Below are 20,666 nucleotides of genomic sequence, written 5' to 3'. Positions count from 1 at the left end.
GTTTTAAGCTAACACCTGAAATGTACAGGAAAAGGTTTTGTGAGCATAGATGCAAGCCAGATGAAAATGTACGTGAATATGTTGTTGAACTGAGCACTTATTTTCATAGCTGGGTGAGTGGATGTCAGGTCACCACTTTTAAAGGGCTGGCAGACCTTTTGGTAAGGGAACAAGCGCTTATCACTTTGCCTGAGGACATGAGGATCTGCTTAGCTGATAGACAATGTGCTACTTCAGATGAGTTGCGGAAGGAGGGAGGCCTATACCTGGGCAGCAGGGCAGCCCTGCACAGGAAAGGGACCCCCCTGTACTGCTCATGGGACTAAAGGAACCCATGGCGGGCAGCACAGACTGCCCCAACAGAATCTGCCAGAAGCAGGGGAAGCCACTAGTCCAGGTACACATCCAGGAGCTAGGGTTAAATGTTTTGCATGAAACCAGTGGGGCCATGTGGCATACAGATGTCCATGAAGGCAAGGTGGGGAACCAAAGGTGAGGGAGCCAGTAAAGACAAAATGCCAATACTGGGTTGTCTTGAGACAACAGGGGTATGGAACTACCATCCTGCAGATGTCCTGAGAGGGAAGGAGTTGGATGAGGCAGTACTATGTACTTGTGCAGTTACACACAGTAAGGCTAGGAGGCAAGCATGTGGGTCTGGTAGCCTGGGGGAGACCCAGACAGACTGCACACTTGCAGCCAGGACTGCTGAGGTGGTTACTTCAGGGAGGGAACTGCTCTGTAGCAGTGAGACTGAAAATGAGCCACAGCTGCTTATGGGTACTGATGTTCCCTTGGACAGGGTAACTGCAAAGGTAGAGGTGAGTAGTAGTACCCAGGCTGACAGTGAGGCACTGCTTTCAGAGGATGCCAGACTTCCTGTGGAAGGGGAGCTGGGAAGGGTTACAAGGAGAGACTTGAGACAGGCTCAGGTCTCAGACCCTACACTGCAAGGCCTGAGGCAGGTAGCTAGGAAGGCACCTGATCCTCAAGGGAAGGGGGAATCTGTATACTGGAACAAAGGGTTACTGTACAGAGAGTGGACCCCTGAGGGAGGGCTAGAAGGTGAGAGAGTACAGCAGTTGGTAGTACCTAGAGCTTATCATCTGGTGCTTCTAGCCATAGCCCATGATATTCCCTCTGCAGGTCATATGGGCATAAAACATACCAAGAGGCATATTATGCAAAACTTCTATTGGCCTTGAATTTCCAGAGATGTAACAGGGTACTGCAGGACCTGTGAGCAGTGCCAAAAGGTAGGCAAGGCAGGAGACAAGGTGAGAGCTCCTTTGATGCCTTTGCCTGTGATTGAGGAGCCATTTCAGAGGGTAGCTATGGATATTGTGAGTCCTCTGAGTACTCCAAGTTCCACAGGGAAAAAGTATATCCTAGTGATTGTAGATTGTGCTACACGATACCCTGAGGTAGTGGCTTAGTCCTCCATTGAGGCCGAGAAGGTGGAAAATGCTTTGCTAGAGATTTTCAGCAGGGTAGGTTTCCCAAAGGCTCTGACAGAGGTGCCAATTTTATGTCAGACCTGCTGGCTTGTCTGTGGAAGTCCTGTGGGGTGAAGCACATGAAGACCACCCCCTACCATCCCCAGACTAATGGCCTTGTTGAGAGGTTACACTCTACAATCAAGTCCATGCTACGGGCATTTGCAGATCAGTTTAAGAAGGAGTGGGATAAATATTTGCCCCATCTGTTGTTTGCTTATAGAGAGGTTCCCTAGGAATCCACAGGTTTTTCACCTTTGGAGTTGCTGTATGGGCATAGGGTGAGGGGACCTCTAGATTTAATTAGAGATGAGTGGGAAGGTGAGTGTGAGTCTCACAAGGAGTCTGTTGTGGCATATGTCCTGAACCTCAGGACAAGGCTTAGGGAACTTATGGGCCTGGCCCAGGAGAACCTGGCAGAAGCTAAACAACAGAAAAAGGTGTGATATGACAGGAATGTGTGAGCTATAGAGTATGCTGTAGGGCAGCAGGTAATGGTTCTCAGACACAACAAGTTGCAGGCAGCTTGGGAGGGACCCTACAAGGTGGTAAGAAATGTAAGTCATGTTAACTACATGGTGGAAGTGCTAGGCAGATGGCAGTGGCACAAATTGCACGAAGTTAACATGATGAAACCTTACCATGATAGGGAGGCCCTTGTGCTGAGCATCTGCAGTGGATTGCAGGAGGAGTCTGAGGGAGATCTAGGGACTGATCTCCTTAGTGAGGCTCAGGCTGACACCTCGGTGGAAGGGGTAGCAATGTCCCAGCAGCTATCTTCTACCCAGGTTCGGGAAATCTGAGCAGTGTTTCAGGAGTTTGGGGGCATGTTCACCAGGAAACCAGGGAGCACCCACCTAGTTCAGTACCAGGTGGATACAGGACCCCAAAGGCCTATCAGGCAGGCCCCTTATAGGGTGCCTATGAGAGTCAAACAGACTCTGAAGGAAGAGGTACAGGAGATGTTTGAACTAGGGGTGATTCAAGAGTCCAACAGTCCCTGGGCCTCACCAGTGGTATTGGTGCCAAAAAAGGATGGCAGCGCCAGGTTCTGTGTGGATTACAGGACATTAAATTGTCACACAGAGTCAGATGCTTACTCCGTGCTTAGGACAGATGAGGCCCTAGAGCAGCTGGGTGGGGCTAAGTATCTTACAACCATTGATCTTTCCAAGAGTTACTGGCAGGTGCCCTTGACTCCCAGTGCTAGAGAAAAGTCAGCCGTTGTGACTCCTTTTGGCTTGTATGAGTTCACAAAGATGCCCTTTGGGATGAAGAATGCCCCAGTGACTTTCCAGAGGCTAGTAGATCATATCTTAGCAGGAGCAAGAGGGTTTGCCCTTGCTTTCATGGATGATATTGCTATCTACAGCCATTCCTGGCAAGAGCACCTTCAGCATGTCAGGGAGGTGCTGGGGCAGACTACAAAGGGCAGGGTTGACCATTAAGCCGAGCAAATGTCAGGTGGGTATGGCAGAGGTCTCCTACCTAGGACATAGAGTGAGGAGTGGTAAGATAAGGCCAGAACCTGCCAAAGTGGAAGCTATTCAGGCATGGCCTGCACCAGTTACCAAAAAGCAGGTGAGGGCATTCTTGGGAACAGCAGGGTACTACAGAAAGTTTGTTCCCAATTATAGTACCATAGCTTATCCCCTCACAGACCTGACAAGGAAAAACAGGCCAGATAAGGTAGTGTGGACCCCAGCATGTGAGCAGGAATTTCAGAAGTTTAAGAAAGCTTTGGGAGGACCCCCTGTGTTAGCCAGTCCAGACTACAGCATAGACTTTGTTGTGCAGGTGTATGCTTCAAACTATGGGGTGGGGGCTGTACTTAGCCAGATTTCTTTGGAGAGAGAAGAGCACCCAGTGGTTTATCTCAGTCATAGGCTCCAACCCAGGGAGGAATGCTATGCAGCGGTATAAAAGGAATGTCTAGCCATAGTGTGGGCACTACAAAAACTTCAGCCTTATCTGTATGGAAGAAAATTCACTGTGATGACAGATCACAACCCTCTAACATGGTTAAACAGAGCCAGTCAGCAAAATGCCAAAGATGGAGCCTGGGGTTGCACGCATATATGTCAGTGCAGCACCGCAGTTGGAGTAACAATGCCAATGCAGATGGGCTCTCATGACAGAGAATGGGGTGAGGTACACCCAGATAGACCTGACACTCTCAAGCAATGTTTCTCAAGGGGCACTTAAAAAACTTGCTTGAGTTCCCCGGGGGGAGGGAGATGTGACGATTGGCGAGAGATGGGCGAAGGCTGCCAGCCTAGTCAAACAGAATTTGATATATAATTCTGGCATTTGTAAATAAATGTAAAATACAGGCATGTTTTCTTGAGTGTAAAAGAATATTGTGAAATGTGGAACTACAAAATATGTGACAACATTGCACTCTACTGGCCCAATGAAGCATGTTGTACCCTTTCATGTTAGAGTTTGACTCCAGGGCGGCTGGATGAAGATTTTATGCCCATTGTTTTAAGGCTAAAGTTTATGACCAGAATTTAGATGTGAAATGTGTTTTATTGCTCTGGTTTCTGCTAGAATGTATATGTGAAATGCCTTGTATTGTTGTAAGTGTAGTTCGCTACTTGAAAGCGCTTATCCATTTTTCATGCAGCTATTGTTGTTTCCAAAACTAATTAAAAAATCTGGAAGCCACAGCCTTGGCGATCATTTTTTGTTTGTTTTCTTGGATTGTTGTAAGTCTGAGGAGGTGTTAGATTGCTAAATAATGCAGTTTGTGGCCTGAGAACTTAGATCAGGTGTTAAGATGACGCAATATGAATACTGGGAAAACCCAAGTGTCAAAAATTATGTAATTTTGGGAGGGCCTTAGAGATATGTTTGTTAGTAATGTTTAAATACTATTTCTCACAAGAGACCTGGAAGCATTTTGATCTTGGATATCCACTTATCAGCACTCTGCCTTGTGCTCACATGTAAGTCTTAGCACTGTGATTTATGGTAGGAATAGTTAAAGCTAGTAAAGATTAATTAGGTATTTTTCTTTGAAATCAGACCTGTCCTACTGTATTATTTTAAGTTTCTGTGTGATCTCTGAACTCTTAGATATCTCTGTGGTGTAGTAGTTTTGTCTTATTTATTATTAAATATTTTTAAACACTTCTACCTGTGACTGATTTGTGTAGAGATAAGCTCTAGAGTACATTGCATATTTATAGAGGTTATTGCAATAGGCCACTCTAAAGTTGACTGTTAGTCATACCACCACCAGATAATAATATTGCACAGTAATAATTGGACACCTTTTTAAGGGCCTTTTAGTAGCTGATATTATTAACTGGGTGGTGGCAGTAATTACTACCGTATAGTCTGGGTAAAGGGGCACAGCTGGAAATTCTGTGTCAGCCTTTCCCAGGAGTGTCTGTGAAGTTGTACACATACTTATCTCAAAGTGTGTGTGTGTTGTGTCAGCTACTTGGCAGGGGCACAAAGCACTGGTTGGACAGAGAGAGTACTGGAGGTTTTTGCTTGCCCAGTTAGGCTGAGACCTGGACCCTATAGCTGTGCCAGTGGGGAGTCTTATTGGGGACCTGGTGAGCAAGGGAGCAACCAGCCCCAGACTGACTGTGATCTCTGTGTGCACTTAAGGGAAATTGTACTTTACTGTATGTATTAGTTATCCTTTTCTCTTCTAGGAGACAACCTCTTTGGTGTTAGTGGTGAGGATTGAGGCTCTTTGATTGCTGGGCCAGGGTATGGTCATCACAGGAATCACAATGTGTCCAGCTATGTAGGCATGTTTTGTGTGAGTTATAACCTGCATGATGTCAGTAAGTATAACTAGAGTATAATTATTATGGTGGTGTGTTTCAAGTCAATGGACAGTGGACAATGAAGGAAATGGAATGTCAATTTGCATCATTTTATGATGACAGTGCATTGTTGGAAGGAGAAGTTTGAATGGAAAATAATATCTCCTAGGCAATGGTAACACCATTTTGAAGTAGAAAAAATAAGAAATTAACCATTCAATGTTCTGCAGTAGCATTATGAAAATATGGTCAAGATATGGTCAAGTGAATGAATGTTTTTTTTCTTTTTGTATGTGTCACATCCTGAGTTACATCTTTTCATTTCAAGAATGTTGTAATATCAGAGTAATACTACTTAACTTAAGAGAGACAGCCTCCCTTCCCTACCATGTTTTCTAAGGTGTTGCTCCTCTTTACATTATGCCTATCAGTAGCATAGCATAGCTAAGGTGGAGTGAAGGGGGCAGCTGCCCTGAGTGCAAGATGTCAGGGGGAGTAATCAGCAGATGTTGATCGGTGTTAGTGCAATACCGAAATTTAAATGCTGGTATCACACTTACAGTCTGAGCTGAGGAGCATGAAGCACTATGGTTTCAACACTCCATGTATGATGTTAAGAATGAATGCAGCATTTTGGGGACCCCCAGCAAATGTCAAGTTCGGGCACTTCCAATCTAAGTATCATCCTGTCACTGACACCCATTCGAAGCAACCTTTTAGTTCATGCTGTAAAGATTTAGGAGTAGTCCGCACAGACTGACCTGTAGCTACAGTGTTTACATTACAATAGGCCTATGTATCACACTATGTTGGCCCATCTCAAAAGGACATTCACATTACTGGCATTTAGTTGCAACAATAATACGTTATAACAGCTCTATGTATGGAGTCAGACTTAGAGAAATGGTGCCCTAAGCAATGCCTACTGCTTTAACTCCAAACCACCCACACACATCCTCCACTGCTCTCCTCTGTCCCTCACACCGCTCCCCATACCATGCACATTAATTCATTCTTTTTTTCCTTCCTGTTCTCACATTTTGCTGTACTCTTCAGCTTTTTCAAAAAGCCGCAACTTTCTACATTCTCTGAAGCACATTTTAAAGTTTGTTTTAGTTTTTACATAACCTTCACATAACCTTTGTGGCATAAGCTACAGCAATAATAGTTTTGTACTTACTTCAGCAAATAGCAATACATTGTACAACACTGGTACTGCCACACCAGATCAGTGACTGTTGTTTAGCAGTCATCAAACAACAGCAAAGGTAAGTCACTTTTATTTACCTCATTGAGGAATAATGCATACTTGCCACTGTCCCTGATTTTGCCTCATAATTTTTCCCTGTCCTTCATAAAAAGTTTGATTTACTGGTAAATCATTCTGGATTACAGAAAGTCAATAAATCCAGATGTCAGCATTTTTATTTCATATTATCCAAAAAATCATGTTGATGCAAAAGGTGTTATTAAATTAACTTTTTAAGTGAATTAGAATAACATTTAAAACATCTTCCTGATTATGAGCCTTTATTCTGTTATTACTTTTTGTGTTGAGTAGAATTTATTAGGAAAGCAGTTGAGAGTTATGGTATCTGGTGTTCTGCCAGTATTTATAAAACTTACTGTAGGAGAAAACCATTACTGAGGATTGGGAGCATCAGCTCTTCTTAGAATCCATAGTGTACATTGAGATCAGTTACTCAGGGCTGCTGATCTCTGGTGCTTACCTTACTTATAACCAGCATTATCCTAACAGGGTCATATCCCAACCTTGTTCAGGTAAAAGGTTGTAATCAGAAAATTAATACATTCTTTTGTCTTCATTTTTCCCAACCAGCAGCAACAGATTTTGTGGGGCATCCACACAGCCAAAGATGATTGAGGGGGGCCCCCTGCAGCCATGGCATATTGCAGGTACCTAAAGTTGGCTATGCTAGTTTTAGTGGACTGAATTGCCACCAGCAGGGTTTAACTAAGTACTATGTAAGTGGTAAAATATTTAAAGGAATTGTGAAGCCTGTTAATTGATAAAATACTGTTACTACAACCAGATATATCTTTGAATTTTAAAGGAGATATAAATAAGAGTTATTATTACCATCTGTTTTTTTAAGTATACAAGACTGCTGTGCTAGCTTTTGTAGGTGTGACAGACATGTTAAAAATATCAAGATAAGATAACTTGCTGTAGTTGGGGCCCCCAGCGACCACAGGGTTCACTGGTGCTTAAAGCCGGCTATGGCTAAAAGAAAAACCTCTTTTTGCTGATGAGCTCCTCTCACTGGCAAGTCAGAAAAAGACAAGACTTTTTGGGGAGGATGTGCCAGATCAGGGAGCTGCACTGGGTGCGTACTAAGGGATTCATATCTTTAAACAACATAGGATTATCCTTTTCAAAACAGCATTCTGCAGTTGAATGCTTGTGAACGTGCTGCTTGTATGGCTGAACTCACTAAACAGGTTGTAGAAATGGCAGAGGTGAAATGAGGGAACGCACAATGCAACTGAAAATGATGAACATTTCAATGTAATATTTAGCCCTTATCCACTGGAAAGCTAAAATAATCTAAGTAATAAAGATTAATACTTCATTCATCTCAGCCACTAATATACCAATGGGCCTAGCCAGTGGATTACTTTTAATATATTTTTCATTTTTTTCTGATAAAGAAAAGAAAAAAATACATGCATAACATTCCCTATAAATCCGGGTATCCCCTACATACAGTTACAGAAACAGAAAAGGTATTCAACCTGGCAGGCGGAGAATTACAGCTGTCATTTTCCATGCTGTTTCATGTCAAAACAACAGCTTACATATAAAGTTAGGGCAAAGCTCTTTCAATTAACTGTTTGGGAAGACAAGACCTTCTACTGCTAACAAAGCTGTAATGTACCACTCCACTAAAATCCTTTCTGCCATTTCCTCAATGGAGTTCACGTACCTCAAGCAAGAGAAGTTAATCTGTCCTCTTTTGTGTGCATGCCTGTGAAACTGCAGCTTTCAGGACAACAAATGAAATCAAGGTTCATCTGTTGCAAGGCCTGTTACTTCTTTGCTGAATGTACTTTATGTTATCAGTTAGATAAAGATGACAGCGTGACTTAAGCAATGAGAAAGAGCATACTTCTTAGCAGGTCACTGTAGAATAATATAATAATCTCAGCAGTTCATTCTACAGTAACAAGTATTTACTTAAGTTTTATGTGAACTGTTGCTTGGCTGCAGAAATGGGTGTGTATCAACAGTAATAAAATCACTTCAGTACTGTCATGTTTCTTCTCACCAACAGCCAAAAGAAAAAACATTTTAATGAATTCCATTCAACAATTTGTTCAGATTAATTTACACTTGCATTATGTAGCTCAGCAGCCTTCTTTTTTTACTTCTTAAGATACAAATGCTACCGTGCTTATGGTTTTCTGCTTAAATAGTAACTTCCCCGGACAACTTTAACATAGATCCAGAAACACTTCAGAGATTAAGAGAAACTATGTGACAAATATTGAATTAAGACAGTCTTCCTGAAGGTTTTCTTTTTAATGGGGGCCAGATGAGGTGGGAAATAGCACATTTAAGAATAAATCACATGAGCTCCTGAGCTATTATGTACCACATAAGGTCATGAGTTTAATTAGAAAATGTAGGAACTGCATGGGATAATACAGATGTTTACTTTTATAAACAGAGATAAGTAGGTTAGAGAATGTTGTATATTCAGGAAAGCATAACGTACTTCCCCCTTTCACAGTGCACAGAAATCTTGTGTATACACAGACACACACATATACACACACACACACACACACACACACACACACACACACACACACACACACACACACACAATGACTACCATATATGTATGTGTTGCTGTGAAGTATTACTACTCTTCCTACCTACTAGCATATTCTGCAGTACATGAGCAGTATATTATTTAATGACTTTTGCATTGGATCATTTGTTTTTAGCTTGGTATTGCATGGCTTAACTCAAAACTGACATAGGGCATTTATATACCTGGTTAATAAATACTAAAGAAATACATGCTAAGGCAGCATTAAGGTTTGACTCGCACCTCCTGCCCACAAAATCTTTAATTCATCTCAAGTCACAAAACTGTTTTACTCTGTACAAAGTGCCACATTACATCATTTTCCACTAAGCATGTCTGAGGTGCTTCCTTAGTACTTTAGATCTATAAATTGCTGGCCTTCCATCTAGTCTCTACAGACTCTTAAAACAGGCAGAAGAATTGAGGAATCATGAATGGCAAATATTTGCTTCCAAAAAGTTGTTTTTTTTTCATTCCATAGGTTGAGGAGACCCTGGAGGGGTGGAAATATGCTTTAGAGAGGAGAGTAATGAAGGTCAGCAGGGCTAAAACAGAATATATGTGTGTAAATGAGAGGGAGGGTAGAGGAATGGTGAGGATGCAGGGAGTAGAGTTGGTAAAGGTGGAGGAGTTTAAGTACTTGGGATCAACAGTTCAGAGTAATGGTGAGTGTGGAAGAGAGGTGAAGAAGAGAGTACAGGCAGGGTGGAATGGGTGGAGAAAAGTGTCAGGAGTGATTTGTGACAGACGGGTACCAGTAAGAGTGAAAGGGAAGGTCTACAAGAGGGTAGTAAGACCAGCTATGTTATATGGGTTGGAGATGGTGGCATTGACAAAAAGGCAGGAGTCAGAGCTGGATGTGGCAGAGTTAATGATGTTAAGATTTGCATTGGGTGTGACTAGGATGGACAGGATTAGGAATCAGTATATTAGAGGGTCAGCTCAGGTTGGACAGTTTGGAGACAAAGCAAGAAAGGCGAGATTGCGTTGGTTTGGACATGTGCTGAGGAGGTATGCTGGGTATATTGGGAAAGGGAATTTAAGGATGGATCTGCCAGGTAAGAGGAAAAGAGGAAGGCCTAAGATAAGGTTTATGGATGTGGTGAGAGAGGACATGCGTTCGTGTGAAACAGCATGATGCAGAGGACAGGAAGAAATGGAAACAGATGATCTGCTGTTGCGATCCCTAACGGGAACAGCTGAAAGAAGATGATAATGATGATGAGCACATGATTATGTGTCAAGCTGCAAGATGTAGAACATGGTGAATTGCCATGTTGTAAGACAGCACATGACTCTGTGATGCTGTAAGATGCAGCACAATTACATGTCATGTTGTAAAATGCAACAAATGATTATGTGCCATGTTATGGGATTAAGCATGTGGTAATGTGCCATGCTATAAGATTCATCACATGATTATGTGTCATGTTGTATAATGCAGCAAATTGTTATGAGCCATGCTGCAAGAGGAAGCATACAATTACATGCCATGCTATAAAATGCAGCATGTGGTTATGTGTCATGCTATAATACAGCACACAATTATCTGCCATGTTGCAAGATATAGCACATGGTTATGTGCCATGCTCTAAGATATAGCAAATGATCATGTGCCGTGCTGTAAGATGTAATAGATGGTTAATATGCCATGCTACAAGATAAAGCTCATGACGATGCCTCATATTGTAAAATGCAGCAAATAGTTATGAGCAATGCTGTAAGTTGTAGCACATGATTACGTGTTGTGCTCTAAGAAGTAGCATGTGGTTATGTGCCATGCTGTAGGACGTAGCACATGGTTATGTGTCATGCTGTAGGATGCAGCACATGATGATATGTGCCATGTTGTAAGATATAACATTATGTGTCATGCTGTAAGATGTAGCAGATGGTTATGTGCCATGGTATAAGATATAACACATGGTTATATGCCTACATCTATATAGTAGATGACTATATTTATGCTGTAAGATGTAACATATAGTTATGCGCCACAGCTATACACTAGCAGATGCAAAATTTAGTTATGTGCCATGCAGTAAGATGTAGCACATGGATAGGCACCATGCTGTAAGATGTAGCACAGGGTTATGCGCCATGCTGTAAGATGTAGCACATGGTTATGTGCCATGCTGTAAGATGTAGCACATGGTTATGCATCATGCTGTAAGATGTAGCACATGGTTATGAGCCTTGCTGTAAGATGTAGCACATGGTTATGCGCCATGCTGTAAACATGCTGTAAGATGTAGCGCATGGTCATATACCATGCTGTAAGATGTAGCACATGGTTATGTGCCATGCTGTAAGATGTAACATATGGTTATGTGCCATGCTGCAGGATGCAGCACTTGATTATGTGACATGCTGTAAGATGTAGCACATGGTTATGTGCCATACTGTAAGATACAGCACATGGTTATGTGCCATGCTGTAAGATACAACACATGGTTATGTGCCATGCTGTAAGATGTAGCACATGGTTATGTGCCATAATGTAGGATGCAGCACATGATTATGTGACATGCTGTAAGATGTAGCACATGGTTATATGCCATGCTATACACCACTGTCAGATATAATTTGGTTATATGCCATAGCTATGCACCATCATCAGATGTGACATGTGCTTCTATGCCATAGCTATGTCCTACTGTCAGATGCAACATGTGGTTGCATGCCATGCTGTAGTTGTGGTATACAATACCCCATACCTGGGTTGCAGGTTTCCTTTAACTCCATTCCCTATCACAGGCTGCATTCTTATCAACAAGACCTGAATATAGGATGCCATCAGTAATAACAGCAATATAAGATGCGTTACCACTGTGGGCACTCCTTCTATACAGGAATAATATGTCCCTTCCTAAGAAGTTGTCATTTTTGCCAATTAACACATATGGCCAGAACAAACAGTACAATCTTACAGATTACTACTACCACTGGCAAGTGACAATTCTATGGAAGTTCTTAACTAGCAGACCTTTCCTTAAAACTTATCATTTTATTTGCAAACAATAAAAAAGAGGTTTACAGTTTTTCAGACTTCTACCATCAATCAAGATAAATTTGATTTCAGCACTGGGAAGTAAAATAGTGAAAAACTGAAGTTCTTTGTTACAGAAACTGAGATCATGGCTTAAGTTCAAATCTTGGTGTTTGAGAACCTAGGGAAGGGTAAGGTTATGTAATGTACCTTTTATCAATGCCATGGGTATAGTCTATCACCACACTGCTACCCTAGGAACATGTTAATGACCACATAGGAATAGTCACAACAATATGCTACCTCCCTGTACACAGTACAAGTTCAAATCTATTACAGTGAATATAAGCATTTACAACACTGAAATAACAAACACACAAATGCCAAACAGATTAAGGCAGGATACTACAATAATAAAATACTAAAACTTGGATTAAAACAATAAATAAAAACAAATAAAGGCATAAGTTTATTATAAATGAGGTGTTAACAGACAGTTTCATTAGACATGCTACAAGGGACCTCTTAAAAGAGGACCTTCCTGTCTGTCAGTAGGTTCTAAGGATACAGGTACCAACCTCTTAATGCAAGAAATTTGGACAATGCCAGAAATAACAGGAGGGGCAAACGCCCAAAAAGAAGGACAGATTTTAAATATTGCTCCTATAAACTTAGAAACTTGCTAGAATAACAGGTTTTACAATATTACAAGTTTTCAGAAGGATATGAAGTCTGAAACTCAAATGTCTGTCATTATTATTAATTAGTACTTTCAATCCTTAATGATCTGTCAGAAGACCACAGATTTTATGAGGAACAGACCAAAAATATGAGGCAAAAGCCTGGACAATTGAGAATTATGAGTGCACCCTTGGCATCACTAAAAGCCCCATATAATCAGAATGCAGGGCGTGATGAGATCAATACCATGCCATTATCTGCCAAATGTTAGTAGTATCTCTCTGACATGGTGATGCAAGACAAAATACATGGAAATGTAATGCCAGACAGAACATAAATGATATATCTGTGCACCTCACACAATGAGACTTTCCTTTTCTGATGCAGATCCAAATGATATGTAAAGAAGGAGCAATGACTATTTCAAAAGGAGCAGACCTTTGCAAAACACCTAAGACTTGATCTAAACTTCAAGACAGACTACTAAAGGATTGCAGTCATCAGCAGGATGTAGCCATAAAATAAATAAAATATCAGTGATTTTGTTTTTAAATTAGAGACCTGCGTTATTAAGCAAAGTATTCAGTTCCGTATGCGGAATCAAAGGCATCTTGTGAACAGAAAAAATACAATGGAGTTGAACTACAACAATGAAATGTCATCCCTTTTGGGAAGGTGTATGCAGCTGCCAAAAACACACGCTCACAGCATTTTGCCTTTAGTATGGGTGTTGAACAAACAGCAATGATGTATATGTGAGTAATGTGCAGACTGTACTTCAAACTTTTTGTCACAGATTTTAGTTTTTTTGGCATGCAGTCAAAGGACGAAATAATGACACTGGATGGGGACCAGATGAAAAAACTTCCACATGAAACAACCTTCCTGAAGAGTGCCAAGAGATTACATTCCATGCTTTTGCTCTTTAGATTACCCATCTTTCAAGCTTCTTCATATAATTTCCTAGTTCCTTTTGCCAGCTGGGTTTCAGAGTTTAATTTTATTTTATGAACAGGAACAGGACTCAACAAATATTTCAACAAGCCAATGACAATTCACATAAAGAAGGAGAAGACACCACTACAGTGCAAATATGTAAAAGTAATCACTGGGATGTAATAAAATTCAAAGGCACCTTTTGTGTACAGTAACTTCACAGAATGCACTTTTAGTGAGGTGTTTCCTACCACTGTATTAACATGGTAAAGCATTAATAAACAATTGTCAGTTCACATGCAGAAATCATCATTTAATAAAACCCCTGCAAGGAGCTACAGTCATTCTAAGGCATTCTTTTTCTAATCTGAAGCACAAGTGGTCCCAAAACTTTCATCATCAGTGACAAGAAATACAGAAGTACAGAGCACAGTGGCAGCAAGAGTTAACATCTCCTGCTGCTTAAGAGGTTTCTGGCATAAGTGTGAGTCATAAACATACTACTGTAAATGAATGAAGGTGGAATTTATATACAGAAGACCTGACTGCAACACCTTCAAAATAATGTTCCTTTGCTGACAATGTGGAGAATATGCCATTTTGAAAAGTAAACAGAACAAAGAAAATGTGATCTCAATAATGAACGCTAAACTGGTACAGGACAGAAAACTAGCTCAATGTCGGAAAAAACAGCTCCTGTTCTGGAAGTTTCCATTTACAAAATTTGAGCAATTAAAACTAAACATAGAACTATAGATCCAAGAAGGTAAGGCAGGAGATTAGAAAAAGAAAGACATTTGGGTACGTCAACAAAAGCAACAGAAAGGAAGGAAGAAAATGTCCTCAGAACTGGCCCTACTCACAAGCTGGGGCAAAAGCCATTACACTTTCACTTTAAAAGTTCATGGCTGAAGGTCCAACAGGGGCAGCTTACAGACGCAGAGTCACAACTCACTATGAAGTCAGCACAGACAAACAAATCATCCATCGTCATGACACCTACAGTTCACTATAAGGAAGCATTCATTTACAGTTCACCTGCCAGTGATAAAACTACTCAATCATAATCACTGAAGCTGTCAGCTAAAGACAAGAACACTTGCCCTGATTATTTCTCTATAACTGACTGCGCTTAGAGATGGAATAAGATAAGACGTTTCTCCTGCCATTCTCATCCCAGGCATGCTGCTTTACACGTACATAAACAGCATCCTCCCTGACCCATGCTGAAACTGTTGCCAGCCAAAGCTTTTCTTAGCCTCAGCCCTTCTTAACTTTTCAGGGTCTCATGGAGAGAGAAAGAGAGAGAGAGACAGACAGAAAGAGAGACAAACAGAGACAGGTGATGGTTCACATCCTGCTTCAATGCATTATTTGAACAAACCATACTGTTTGCTCATTGACTGATTCCATATTTTTAACTGTGTAATTCACACAAAGACCATTTTTCTACACATGACAAGGAATTACAACTCTAGATCGACACACCCATATCCTTTATGATCTTAAAGTAATTCAGTCAACTCACGAGGTATATAGCATGAGTGTGTGTATAGGGGTCTATATATTTATGTATATCTACATCTCTTCCACTCTGTCTATGTATATGGGTATAATTGCTATTAGCAAATGCTCATGAGAGTGAATGCTGTTTTATGTCTGCCAGCAGCTTTTTATGCAAGATTACATTACAGGGGATGGGAATTTGCCTTTTTTCCCACTGCAGTGCAATCGCGGAGTTGATGTACATAATTAGCAGGGGACGATAAGCACAGCACTCCACATATTTTTCTTTTTTCTTTGTTTTTTTTTTTTTTGCTTGTTTGATCTTTTTAAAGCACTGCTTTTTTTTCAACACTCTATTGACCATTTGCTTTTAGCTGATACACACACATATATCATACATATGCAATTAATCACAAAATTATTGTGATTAATTGTGAAAAAATGTATATGCAAGTCGATGGGATGGTTGGGTCTCCTTGCAGTTTTTACTGAATGATTTGCCCGTGTGACCTTTTACCCCTTGGTTATGTTTGTGTGTGTGTGTGTGTGTGTGTGTATGTGTGTGTGTGTGTGTGTGTGTGTGTGTGTGTGTGTGTGTGTGTGTGTGTGTGTGTGTGTGTGTGTGTGTGTGTGTGTGTGTGTGTGTGTGTGTGTGTCTCTATACAGACATACACAGACACACACACACACACATATATATATATATATATATATATATATATATATATATATGGACATACCTTATATATATATACACACACACACACACACACACACACACACACACACACACACACACACACACACCTTTTGTTGAAGCATAAAACACCAAATTTTTTTATAAATTCCCATTTTGGCAAAAATCTGTGTGTTGATGAGATTTGGACTGGTGTATGTATGTGTGCGTGCTAATGAGACTGGTTGATGTTATGAAGACGTCCTGGAGGGACAGAAGCCCCTAACATTAATATTAAAGGATTTCAGTGACCTGCTTGCTATTCTCATGGTCTTTTGGAATTTTGCTACTTTTTCTGTTGTCTAATTGGTGTGAGAATAATGGATGAAAGTGTGTGTGTGTGTGTGTGTGTGTGTGTGTGTGTGTGTGTGTGTGTGTGTGTGGGCGCGTGCGTTCATGCGTGTGTGTGTGTGTCTGTGTGCATCAGCAAGTCACTGTGTTTGAGTGAAAGTGTTACATTAGTTGACAAAGAGCTTAAATAATTAAAGTAAGTCCTTAAGTAAGTTTTACCTGTTCATCACTGTTGTGTGCTCTTGGACTTGGTATATATTAAGTTGCAGGGGTATAGGCTGCAACACCCCCCTCCAAAAACAGTTATTTTGCAAGTTGTTTTTTAATCAAAAGTCAGATGAATATGTTGTAGACAAGTAGAAGCTTTTAATGTTAGTTCTAAAAAAGTTTCATGGAACTGACATAAACACATAGATAGATACAGATATGTTACTACAATGAACACACTGAGCACTATTTATATAACAGGACAGAATTTGTCCACAGAGTGTGGCTAGAATGAGCTTATTTTTAGAATACTATGTGCATCTTTCTCCACAAAAGTTAGAGAGGGCACTTGAAATCCCAGCTCTTTTATGAGGTAAGGTTATAATCAATTTCTTGCCTTCAAAATGTTGACAGATAACACTGACTGGTGACTGTTGGGTTTCAGCAATCAGCCTGTGACCATAACAGTTTCCTTTGGTTGGCCTCTGTAATATCACTATGCTTTTCACTGGCAAAAGTCCCCATCCCAGAGTTGTACAAGGAAATTAATCCAGCAGGCAGCACATTTATTTCACTGGATTATTCTTCTATTACTTAAATTAACGCATTTTATGCCATTTGCTGTCACAGGGTGAAGCTCACCATGATGGCCTAGTGGTAACAACTCTATGGCACTGATATGGGGGACATTGTTTAATCTTAATATACAGTTGTCTGTGGTGTAGAGCTTTGCATGTTCACCCCATGTCTGTGTGGAGCTTTGCATGTTCCCCCCATATCTGTGTAGAGCTTTGCATGTTCACCCCATGTCTGTGTGGAGCTTTGCATGTTCTCCCCATGTCCATGGTGGTTTCCTTCAGGTACTCTGGATATTCTACCAGCTTTAACCAACATACTGCCTGATTGGCTACACTACAGGTATCTCTCACTGCTCTTCTTTCATTTACTCCAAATCTAGCCCTATTCAATGTATGAAGTGGAGTAAAACTAAGCAACAAAAATTTAAAGTGAAAGTCATAATGAACCTGACTAATGTAAGAACAAAGCAAAAATAAATAAATAAACAGATTAAACATACACTCCCTAGAATGTTTTCATATTACTAAATAAAAGGAGGAAAGCAACATGCTTTATAATATAAAACAATCTGCAACTCCCTGACTTGAATAATGGTAGTTTCCAATAAAAACAAAAACAAGTACAGTGGCAGATATAGTTTGAGTTATGGGAATTCATCTGTTAATGAAGATGCATGCAATCTTTACTTTACCTTAATGCTTTTCTTGTACAGGTACTCAGGTGTTGATCCTTTTCGAAGCAGTTCACTGAAAATTACAATCTGTTCAAAGAGGAAAACTCTGCGCTCTTTACTTCTTGACAGTACACCCGAATCCTGTTCTGTCACAAAGAAAGTGTCTTGCTGTAGAAGCTTCCCTTGTGCAGTCAACTTACCCTGAGAAACAACCAATTGCAACACTGTCACTGACTGCATGTGCATTTTAATTTTGATTCAGTTACAAGTCTACTCTATATTTATCACCCATGAACTTAAGCAAAATAGCCAGTTAAGAGTAGCTACTATGTTGCATTCAAGATACCTGTGACTAGCACTGTTGTCATTATGTTTATTGCAACCCTACTAAAGGTTTGTCAGAGTTTGCCTACAGACCAATGACTAAATTAAGAAGTTCAGAAATGCATATAAACTGAGTGAAATAAGATGACATGCTCTAAGCATCGACTTCTCACTATCAACAGTTCTTACACTATCATATTCTGTCTTAAACACAACTACTTTTATATCTGAGTTTGTGTAATAAAATAACAAGGAGAAGCAATGCAGAAAATGCAAAGTAATCAGTCTTGCTTACGTTTGCTTTTTTCTGTATGCTAAGCTAATGTACAGGCAGCCAAGCAATATTCAGCCATACTAAATGCAAGTATTTTTCTTACATGATTACATTATGCAAACTTCTATTATATGTTTTATATTCTACAAATGTTTTTGACACTTAATTAGCTGTCAAGAGGTGCCAGCAACCTATATATAATTCATTCACCCATCATGATGGCTGCTCTGCTTTTCTGAGCCAAGCAACTTGGGGGGGACTTCATGCTGATTGATCATAAAATATGGCTATTTTTTTCCTGCCCTAATTTACTTTTTTATCAGGCAATTGGAAAGCACAGTGCAAACAACTGCAGTACTTGGCCAATTCTAAGGACATTATTCAGTACAGCAGCACCCTAACTACTGTGCAATCACTCTTTTGCAGGCTGTAAAACCTCCTGTGCTCCTTTGTGTATATGTCTGACTTCCATCTGTCTCTTACACTGAGGGATAATTTCACCCCCCCCCCCCAAGAGATGCATAAGATGAGTGCTGCTTCTCAATCCATGCCTCCCCCATTCTCCTTAGCAACTGGGCCTAGTAATCGAACTCTAGTCTCCTGGGGGTCACACTCTGGGCTTTACCCCTGCACCACAGTTTAGACAGAGAAAATAACTATATCTAGAACTATCACAATATCAGAATGCACAGGTACTTACAAACCAAACTCTACTTTAAGTTGTTACACCGCTGCTTATTGCTGAAGCTTTATTACATGGTTTCAGCAATGCAGGCAGTCTATAGTCTAAATGAAATAAAAGAATTGTGTAAGCTCAGAAAGACAGCAGTAACACCTATTGCACAATGAATTCAGTCTACAAAAATGAAAACATAAGTAAAATTTTGTTTTGTTCAGTACAGCTATGCTATACATTACAAAAATAATGTACAATGTGCAGTGGTAAAGCCTAACACAGTTATCTTTTCCCAGGAGGAAATGGTGGCAGAATTCTCAACTTCAGTCTTAAGTTTCCAGTTTTCAACATGCCCACCTACTTAAGCACAAATGCTCAAGCCCTGTTCATTTTACCATGTTCCATATAATATACAAAAACTGGTCTATTTTGACCTATCAAAATTACAAGCTACTGAAACTGAAATAAGTGACCCCACTTCAGCAAAAGCGCGTTTAAATGAAAACACACTTTCGCAATACTCAGTACACAGAGTAGTTGTTATAGATTGCGGTACAGTGAGGATAAGGGAATATTCCCTTTTCCCCACTGTGGTGCGATCTCAGAGTTACTATATATATAAGTAGTGGGGGGGCACAGGCCCCCCCATGGGAGGTGGGGGGAGGTTTGCCCCCCACTGCATAAATGTATTTGTTTTATTTCTTTTTTTTGTGTGTGTCTGTTTTTTGTTTTTGTTGAGTGTACTGATTTTTGCAAAAGTGCGTTTTCATTTAAATGCACTTTCACTGAAGTGGGATCGCTTATTTCAGTTTCAGTAAACTGTAATTTCGATGGGTTGAAGTAGACCCACAAAAACAGGCTGTCCTTACTTGATATAGCCTGCGCTATGTTTAAGAGATAAAATGACATAAATAGAGACAATTCCAGCCGACAACAAGAACTGAATGCATTGCATATGGAATAAACAGCAAGAAGAAAACAATGCACAAAATGCAACATCAGCAACTTCTGAGAGTTTAGGAATGAAAAACAGTCAATACAGAAGTGTCTGTAAGGACTTGTGATGATGAAATGAACACATTTTACAGCAGATGTGCTACATACGGCTGACACAGCACAGAAATGAGGCAATCTTTTCCACTGCTACAGCACAATCTACCATAGTTTGCAGTACAGCTCAGCTGAGCTACTGTCAGTCACATGCAGACTCTCCAGATCAAGACATATTCTTACACAGATGCTTCTGGTTTTCAGTGGGCACAAGGCACAGAAACAGTTCTAGATGGGACACCACTCAATCACTTGCATGCCTATGGCCAATTCTGAAGACTGTTCATTCACCTACTGCACGTCTTAGAGATGTGTGTGGAAACCAAACTGCACCAGGCAAAAAAAAAAAATATAAAGAAAACCTAAGCAGATATGCAGGCTCAGCACAAAAGGCAGCCCAGCTGGGAAATTACTGTTATGCAAAAGTGCTAACAGCCACATTACTGTGCTATCTATATGGTTGAGTAAATTTTTTTTCTGAATGAAACATCTTGACTTTTAAGAATACTATATGAAATGTAATCTACAGTTTCAGAAAAATAAGAATTAATCTTCTAGATGGAGCTAAATATTTGACATACTAGAAGCATTTGCTTTTATTCAGAGGAATAAAATCCTTGC

At 40.3% G+C, this 20,666-nt stretch overlaps 1 protein-coding gene across 7 annotated transcripts in view; it reads right to left on the bottom strand.

The window, feature by feature from the left end:
* Nucleotides 1-20,666, bottom strand: part of KALRN (kalirin RhoGEF kinase) — a 4,346,166-nt gene that overhangs the window by 505,340 nt on the left and 3,820,160 nt on the right. For all 7 annotated transcript variants that reach the window (XM_044074926.1, XM_044074921.1, XM_044074920.1 and 4 more), the window contains one exon: nucleotides 17,740-17,922. In XM_044074926.1, coding sequence (XP_043930861.1) covers nucleotides 17,740-17,922 — 183 coding nt within the window. The remainder of the gene's footprint in view (nucleotides 1-17,739; nucleotides 17,923-20,666) is intronic.

Source organism: Protopterus annectens, chromosome 6.part0, assembly GCF_019279795.1.
Source record: "Protopterus annectens isolate FY-2018-M chromosome 6.part0, PAN1.0, whole genome shotgun sequence".
Taxonomy (NCBI): domain Eukaryota; kingdom Metazoa; phylum Chordata; order Ceratodontiformes; family Protopteridae; genus Protopterus; species Protopterus annectens.
The sequence above is the reverse complement of the archived record's forward strand: the minus strand, read 5'-3'. Positions and strand labels throughout refer to the sequence as shown.